The sequence below is a fragment of the Nicotiana sylvestris genome, chromosome 8 (genome assembly GCF_000393655.2).
Source record: "Nicotiana sylvestris chromosome 8, ASM39365v2, whole genome shotgun sequence".
Classification (NCBI taxonomy): Eukaryota; Viridiplantae; Streptophyta; class Magnoliopsida; order Solanales; family Solanaceae; genus Nicotiana; species Nicotiana sylvestris.
The window spans coordinates 57,276,328-57,285,683 of NC_091064.1; the positions used below are offsets into that span (position 1 = coordinate 57,276,328).

A 9,356-nucleotide genomic window follows, 5' to 3' on the forward strand; every position below is an offset into this window, starting at 1 on the left:
CTCGACTGTGTCATTCTATTTTGGTCAGAATTTGCTGCTAATTATCGGAGTTTTGTGCTCTTCGTCAAAGCTAGGGTTTTCGGCGATTAACAGAGTTTTGTTGGTCTTTGCTAAGGCTGAAATTCTCTTTTCAAGCTGAAGTTTCTAAAGGCCTTTCTTCTTCATGTTGTGAAGAAGTATGGTACAATCATTTCTATTTGTTCTCTTGCCTGAATTCATTGTTGTGAAATTTTGTTGCTGTATTCTGTTATCATGGTTAATTCCACTCCAGACTCAAGTTCTTCCTCCTCTGCTTATACTCCTGAACCTTCAAGTCCGCTATTTCTCCTTCCTTCTGATGTACCGGGGGTGTCTTTAGTTGTTGTGCCTTTTTCTGGGACTAGTTTTGGGGGTTGGAGGAGGAGTATGATTGTGTCTTTGTCCGCTAGAAACAAAATAGGTTTTATCGATGGGTCTTGCACCAAGCATGCTGTGGATTCTCTCCAGTACAGGCAGTGGGACAGGTGCAATAATATGGTCATATCCTAGTTAATCAATTCTCTTTCTCCAGATATGCTGAAAGTGTACAATATTCTGAAACTGCTGAAAGTATATGGAAACAATTGAATAATAGATATGGGACTGTTAATGGAACTAAGGTGTTTGAAATAAAGAGAGAACATGCATCTACTTATCAAGGGACTCTCGACATAGCTTCCTATTTCAACAAACTTAAAAAACCCTGGGATGAATTGGGGGTTATGTGTACCAGCCATGCAAATTCTTGTGTTTGTGCTGCTAAGGACGGACTCCAGAAGGAGAAAGAAGAGGACAGGGTTCACCAGTTCCTCGTGGGTCTTAATGAGGTTTATATGGGGGTAAGAAGCAACATCTTAATGATGCAACCATTGTCATCCCTTGATACATTCTATAACATTTTGTTGCGAGATGAAAAACAGAGACAGGTTGTCCCCAATGCTCAACTTAATCCAGAATTAGCCTCTTTTAATGCAAATTTCAACAATAACAGATTCCCTTCTCAACTCTCATCTACAAAACAATATACACAAAGGGTGAACTTTGATTCAAGCAACTCCAATGCTACTTTGTATTGCAAGTATTGCAAGAAACCTTATCATACAATTGAGAAATGCTACAAATTACATGGCTTTTCACCAAATTTCAAATTCACAAAGGGTAAGAAGTTTGGTACTGCTGCAAGAAGACTTCTGAACCTTCTGCAATGTATTCTCCTACTGATCAAAGCTCTTTGATCCCTAGTCTAACCAAAGAGCAGTACTCCCAGTTGATGCAATTGCTCAGTCAGTCTACATTAGGTGACTCAGGGTCCCAACCTATTCTAATGCGATCTGCCAATTTTGTTGGTAGTTTTTCTTCTTTTCCTGTGTATTTAAATGGTAGTTCTACTATGCGCATGTTGACTAGTGTAGCTGGAAGGGTTTGGATAGTGGATTCAGGGGCAACTGACCACATGACTTCAAATAAGGACCTCCTTTTTAATATTACACCTCTTCATGTTCCTTACTTAGTTTCTTTACCTAATGGTTATAAAGTTAAGGTAACCTATACAGGTTCCCTTACTCTGTTACCATCTATCACTCTACACAATGTTTTATATATTCCATCTTTTCATTACAATCTCATTTCTGTGAGCAAGGTAATATCACAATTCAATTGTTATGTGCTATTCACTTCTATTTTTTGCATAATTCTACAGGCCCATTCTATGAAGAAGCGTCTGGAGCTTGGTAGAATGGATCAAGGATTATACAAATTTCACCTCAACCATTCTGCTCCTCCAACAGTCTCATCTCCTAATAACTTTGTTTCTCCTTTTACTAACAAAGTACAGAATGCTGAATTTTCTTTACATGGAAATGTTCAAAATGTGAACCACAGTTCTGTTCCTATTTTACCTTGTGCTACTGTTCCAAATGTGCAAACTGAGAATTCATGTCATGTTTCTACTTTACCTTCTTGTACTGTTCCAAATAATGTGAATATAAATGATGTTCTTTGGCATCATAGATTGGGGCATGTTCCATTTGTTCAAATGAAGCATATACCTTCTATCTCTAATGATTGTATGCTAAACAGTCCTTTATTTGTCATGTTTGTCCTTTATCTAGACAACCTAGGTTATCATTCCCAGATAGTTCTTCCCATCCCACCTCATTATTCCAACTTATTCATGTTGACACTTGGGGACCATACCACACCCAAACTTACTCTGGAGCAAAATATTTTTTGATAATAGTTGATGATTATAACAGAGCAACATGGACACATCTTTTGCACTCCAAGAGCTATGCCTTTATTTTATTAAAGCGTTTGTAGCCATGGTCAAGACACAGTTTCACTTTTCTGTCCAAAAGGTTAGGAGTGATAATGCCTTAGAGCTTGGTTCCTCCAATACATCCATTCAATTTTTTTCTGATAATGGTATCATACATCAAACAACTTGCCCACACACACCACAACAGAATGGTGTGGTAGAAAGAAAACATAAACACCTACTAGAAACTTTAAGAGCTTTGTTGTTTCAATCTAATCTTCCTACCAAGTTCTGGGGAGATTGTGTTTTAACAGCAACCTATCTTATTAATAGATTTCCTTCTAAAGTTTTGTCTAATAAGATGCCAATTTGAATTACTTTATGGGGCTGCTCCCTCCTATTCTCATCTAAAACCTTTTGGGTGCCTATGCTATGCTAGTGTTCCCAAGTGTCATAGAGATAAGTTCCAACCTAAAGAATCTCCTTGTGTGTTCATTGGCTATCCCTTTGCTAAAAAGGGGTACAAACTTTACAATCTCACTACTAAGTTTGTTCTATACTCCAGGGATGTCATCTTTCATGAATGTGTTTTTCCTTATACTTTGCCTTCTTCTGCTCCTTCTCATCTTCTTCCTTCAATGCCTATTTTCTTATGATTCTAATGCTGATGCTGATGCTGATGCTGTTACTGCTTCTTCTATCCCTCCAGATCTCCCTCTACCTCCTTCTCCAATACCTGACACTCCTGATGTTCCTAACTCTGTCCACAATCCTGATGTTCCTACTCCCATTCATTTTATTGTTCCTATCGAATCAATAGTTCTTCCTGGCCTTGCAGTCAAAAAAAGTTCCAGAACCCATCAGCTCCCTTCTCACTTGAAGGATTATGTGGTCCAGCTCCCTTCTGCTTCATGTTCTTCCTCTTCACTCATGTCTACTACAGTAGAACCCCATTCTTACACTCAGGCTGCTGCTATTCCTGCTTGACAAGAGGCCATGAAGAAAGAATTTGAGGCCCTAGATACAAACCAAACTTGAAAAATTATTGAATTACCTGCTGAAAAAAGCCTATAGGATGCAAGTGGGTGCATAAAATTAAATACAAAGCTGATGGTAGTGTGGAGAGATACAAGGCTAGATTGGTGGTTAGAGGTGATACTCAGGTGGAAGGCATTGATTTTAATGAAACTTTCTCTCCCGTTGTTAAAATGTGTACTATTAGATGTGTGATTGTTGTAGTTGTCAAAAAACAGTGGCCCTTATTTCACTTGAATGTTAATAATGCATTTTTGCATGGGGATCTGGATGAAGAGGTTTACATGAAACTTCCTCAAGGTCTTTCTGTTACTTCTACATCTTCTGCTTCTTCTATTTCTTCTGTTTCTTCTAAGTCTCTTACTTTGGTTTGCAAATTGTAAAAGTCTCTTTATGGTTTGAGACAGGCTTCTAGACAATGGTACGCGAAGCTATTTCATGCACTCTACTCTAGGGGGTATAATCACTCATTGAACGACTACTCTTTGTTCGTTAAGAAAACTGACTCTTTTACTACCCTTATAGCTGTTTATGTAGATGACATCATTGTCACTGGGGATGACTTGAAAGAAATTTCTTCTCTTAAAACTTTCTTGGATGCTCAGTTTAAAATTAAGGACTTGGGATTGCTTAACTATTTCTTGGGTATTGAGGTTTGTTATCTTCAATCAGGTATTCTTTTTGTTTCAAAAGAAATTTATCTCTGATTTGCTATCAGAATACAAGTGTGCTGATGTTTCTCCTGTTGTTAGTCCTTTGGACATGAGCCAAAAGTTACACTCTGATGTTGGGGACCTACTGCCTCATCCTGAAAGTTATAGGAGCCTAGTTGGTAAACTAAATTTTTTGATCAGATTTATGTTTTGCTATCCAACACTTGAGTCAATTTTTACAGAGACCTAGAATTCCACATATGACTGCAGCTTTACATGTCTTGAGATACTTAAAGGGGACTTCTGATTTTGGGGTCTTGTTGAATAATTCTACTGATTTATCTTTGATGGCCAGTTATGACAGTGATTGGGCAGCTTGTCCCGAGTCTAGGTGCTCAATTTCTGGTTTTTGCATTCAATTGGGTGGTAGCCTCATCAGTTGGAAGTCTAAAAAGCAGCACATTGTTTCCTTGTCATCGGCTGAGGCTGAATATAGAGCCATGAGTAGAGTGGTAGCTGAGTTAGCCTGGTTAGTTCGCATGTTATCTGATTTGGGTCTCTCTGTTGTTCTCCCAATTCCTATCTTGTGCGACAATCAGGCTGCTATTCATATCGCCAAGAACCCGGTGCTCCATGAACGTACCAAGCACATCGAAGTCGACTGCCATTTCATTCGAACAAAGTTGGCAGATGGTCTTATCTCATTGTCCCATGTTTCTACTAGGTCTCAACTAGCTGACATCTTTACTAAACCTTTGACAATTCTACCCCATCGCGCATTGATTGGCAAGTTGGGAGTTTGTCCACCCTCCAACGTGAGGGGGGATGTTGGAGTTACCTGATGATTGGATTGGGCGACTGGGCTAGCTGGAACGATTGGGCCTAGCCCGTATTTTTTTTATAACAGCTTTCATTTTTCCTTTTCTTACATTGTACAGGCCCACAATATAAATAGGGGCTAATTAACATTCTAGAGTATTCCTTCATATTTTCATTTTTGTAAAGATAACAAGAACACTTCTTCTCTGCATAAAGAAATAATTTTTCCCCTTTCTCTTTCTCATGAACCCTAATTGAAAATCTGTACTCTCATGATGATTTCTTATTCTAACAATTAAAAACTAATGCGATGGAATTTCATATGCAAACTCATAACATTTAAATCCCTAAATTCTATCTCTGGTGGTGGTAGGGTTCAATATTATACCTGACTCGTCAGTGGCAGTGCTCAACAGGAAAAACTCCACATGTTATAATAATCAGAGACCAATCTTCAACTTCTACCCATCTCATGGTTTAAGTAGGGACAGAAAATTGACTCGAAGCAGTGGCAGCTTCTTGTACTAATTAAATATTTGCTGCCTAAGTAAATGGATTCTTCTGTTCTTGACATGTCTCTGTTAAATATCAAAGGATGCTAATTCATGTCCTAAAGATACGAGACATTGCATAAACACTGACAAGGAAAGCAAACATGCAAACAGAAATAAGAAAAGATTGTTGTGTTATCAAAATGAGGATTTTTTTTCCGCTTGCAATTAAATTAGCTAGCTGTGTAGGTTCGACTTATTGGGTTGGGGGAGTATAATCGTTAGTAAACAAGTACAGAGGTCAAGCAATTAGTGGAACACATTTATAACTCATATTAATAATTGTATTGGTAAAATTCGACTCTTGATACGCGGATATATCGCATGATGACACGACTTGAAATAAGTTGTATCTCAAGAGCAAGATAGCATCGGAGTTTGATCCTCGTAGGAAATACACACAGTTCGTTAACTCGTCCCCGGATAAACTAGCATTATGCCTCGGTAGCGCACCCCAAAGATAGTTCTAGGGATTTATCAATGAAATCATGGCTCGAACTTGACTTGGTCCTCAAACGTCCCCGTAACGCTAGGAATGCACTCGCATCTACTATGCCATATTTTCCACCCATAACCGGCAAGTGTCTCGGCGGCTACTAATCAATAAGAGTGATGTGCGAAAGTGGGGATGATTATGTCAACATTAGACTTAAGCTATAAATACCTCCATTCCATCTACTTGTACATTAACTCACAATTTACCGAACTTACTCTTTGCTAAAGGCTATTGTACTATTGTTGGGCAATCTTTTTTTATTTTGCAAGTATTGAGGCTCTCGGTGGAGATCAATAAGATTTTTCATCTTTTACTTGCCTACTTTTATTACTTTATTCACAACTTTATTAGCTTAATTCCACGATTCACTTAATTAAACTTTGATTCGAACCGGTTACTAATGACCTCATTGAAAATAACTTTAATGTTTATTCCTGAAACAACCTCTATACCTTAAAAGGTAGGGTTTAGGTCTATGTACAAACTACCCTCTTCAAACTCCACTTATTAGATTATGCTGGGTTTATTGTTGTTGTTGTTGTTGTATTCCTAAAACTAATTTTCGATCAAACAGTTTAGCGTCCACTGTGGAGCCCTAGCAATTGAGCATTTGACTCAGAGTTCTTGTTCTCATTATGAAGGATTATCTTTCACTTTTCTATCAATTTCCTTTCCATTTTATAACTCAGAATGACTAGAAAGAACATTCAGCCAATGGATCAGAGCAAAGCCTCATAACCCAGTGGCAGCCAGAGGACTCCGTGAACCCCCAGGAAAAATAGGTCATGCCTACTGGCAAGAAGGTCCCGGCTAGTAACGAGGCAACACCCAGCAAAGGAGCATTACCTGGAAAGGATATGTCACAATCCAAAGATGTTCCCTCTCACACGAACTTTCCAGCCCACAGCTTCACCGAGCAGAGTGGAAAATTCTCGCCACGAAGGGATTCTTTGGACCCACCGAGCTTGGGAAAAACCTTGAAATCCTTTACAGCTCAGCAGTAGAGTTTGAATGTCAAAATGGATATGATGTTCAATGCATTAATGGAAAGTAACAACCGTAACAGGACTCCAACCCCACAGACAGGAGAGGTACGGGTCACAGACACCCCTAATTCACTACTCAAGGCTTCAGGGGTTCCTGATAATTTCGTGGCCGGAGGGTCAGTCAGATCCAAAAATGCTGAGCTACATAGTTTAATACTAATCTTGTAGCAATAAATAAAGGAGAAGAACAAGAGAATTTAGCAGATTCCCGGGGTTCCACCTGTTATCAAAGGCATTCACATCAACAGATATTCACAACAATCGTGGAAGCCAAGTGCGGCTCCGCTACCAATCCCCAAGAATTTCAAAATGTCGTACATCCCAAAATATGAGGGGACCTAGGACCCACGTGATCACGTCATGGCGTATACGACTTAAATTAATGGGAATGACCTCACGAAGGACAAGATCGAATAAGTGCTCGTCAATAAGTTTAGAGAGACCCCGTAAAAGAGAGCACTAACCTGGTACTCCCATTTACCTGAAAATTCCATTAATTCTTTTGCTGAACTTGTAGATGCTTTCATCAAGGCCCACTCTGGAGCCTAAAAAGTGGAGTATATCTTCAAAGTCGTGCAAGGAAGAACGAAGTCTCTCCGTGATTTCATCAATCGATTTTAGAGGAAGAGGACATTACTTCCTGAAGTACCAGACATTTGGGTCTGTCATAGCTTTTACGAGAAACTTGAACCTGAGTCATTCTAAAGCTTCAAAGAAATTGAAAGAAAGCCTATAGAATTCTCTACTAAAACATGGAATGACATGTACCACAAATAAAGCACTAAGCTTCGAATAGAGGATAATGTCTCGGCACTCTCGCAATTTGAAGCCAAATAGGTGGTACAATGTAACCACTAGATCAAAATATTTCGCAGACGGGATGAGCCCACGCATCGAGATTCTAATGCCCGGTATGAACCCTATTCATGTCCTATGGGCCGGGAGAATGACAAGAAGCCTAGGTCAAGTCGCGACGATAGAAATCCCCGATGGAAGACTGACACAGTACCTTATCGAGCAGAAAAAGAACTGAAAATATCAAAAATCAGTGGGTATCATCTTTGGCCAAAGTTGGTCGATTACAACTTCAACGTCAGCACCACCGAGCTAGTGGCAGTACTTAGAGAGATCAGAGATAAAGTTAGGTGGCTAAATGAGATGATAACTGACTCAAATAAATGTAACCAGGAATTCTAGTGCAAGTTCCATAATGACCATGGCCACAAAACTACCGACCGCAGGGTCCAACAGAACAAAGTAGAACCGGGGGCAGGGGATGGATGGTGCAGAAAAACAAAAGAACATAAAATTAAAAATACAAAAAAAAAAAAAGGTAAATTGGGGCAACTAAATAAATTTCTATATAAGTTGGGTTGAGATACCTTTTATTTTGGGTAAGTTTCATGGTTGTATTTGGGCTGCTTAATTGGTCAGAATGGGTTACAAAATATAATGGATTAACTTGGGCTCAACCCAAATTGACCCATGAGCTAAAATTATGTAACCCCTAGTTTTCATTACCCATGAGAAGCATATCCGACAGACCCTGGGTGGGGGAAAATCACACTCAGCGACGAGGATGCAAATGGATTGCTCATGCCATATAACGACGAATTGGTAATTACTTTATGTATTGATACTAATGTTAGATGTGTTTTAGTTGACCCAGATAGATCCAACAACATTATTCAAATGCGAGCGATCAAAGAGATGCAACTTGACGATCGGATCGTCCAAAAAATACTACTACTCTCCGGATTCAATAAGTCTAGTGAAATGACTAAAGGCGAGATTACCCTGAGGACCTTCACAAAAGGGGTAACATAAGATACCTGTTCCAAGTCGTGACTGGAGACATGACCGACAACGCCATCCTAGGAAGACTATTTATACATGACATGGATGCAATACTATCAACCTTGCACCAAGTAATAAAATTCCCTTCACCATGGGGGTCAGAGAAATCTGAGCAAAACAAAGAAAACCCCATAAAGTTAATGCTATCGCGACCACTAGTACCCTTCCCAAATGGGAGATAAATAAATAGCAACTACAGCAATCTGCCCCAGTGCAAGACGAATTGAATCATCGACACAGAGAAAACCACTATTATCGATTCAACCATCAAAGAATTGGAAGAAGTGATCCTATTTGTCTATTGGCCGAAACAAAAGTTCTACATTGGCTATGGGTTGACCCCGAGCAGAAATGTAAGATAATTAAATTTTCACGTGATAACTCTGAATATTTTGCTTGGTCTTATGAAGAAATGAAAGAAACCCCGCCACAGGTAGTGACTCCTAAGTTGAATGTCAATCCTAACTGCCACCCCATTAAGAAAAAGAAGAGAAACATAGTAGCCAAATTGCTTAACTATGGATTCATCCAAGAGGTGAAGTACCTATATTGGTTAGCTGATGTTATGGCCGTTCCCAAGGAATAAGGCAAATGAAGGGTATACGTAGACTATAAAGACATCAT

The 9,356-nt window shown here is 39.2% G+C and overlaps 1 protein-coding gene across 1 annotated transcript; it reads left to right on the forward strand.

Annotated features, from left to right (window-relative positions):
* Positions 1–252: 252 nt before the first annotated feature.
* Positions 253–1,253, forward strand: LOC104249961 (uncharacterized). The gene is made up of 2 exons (XM_009806497.2): positions 253–503; positions 551–1,253. The coding sequence occupies exons 1-2, from the start codon at positions 253–255 to the stop codon at positions 1,251–1,253; spliced, it is 954 nt and encodes a 317-aa protein (XP_009804799.2).
* The last annotated feature ends 8,103 nt before the right edge of the window (positions 1,254–9,356 follow it).

Bases quoted from the DNA above. Each gene is read 5' to 3' on its own strand.
- LOC104249961 (XM_009806497.2), top strand. From the start codon at position 253: ATGGTTAATTCCACTCCAGACTCAAGTTCTTCCTCCTCTGCTTATACT. The intron at 504-550 runs GTGCAATAATAT...CTCTTTCTCCAG, and splicing joins CAGTACAGGCAGTGGGACAG to ATATGCTGAAAGTGTACAAT.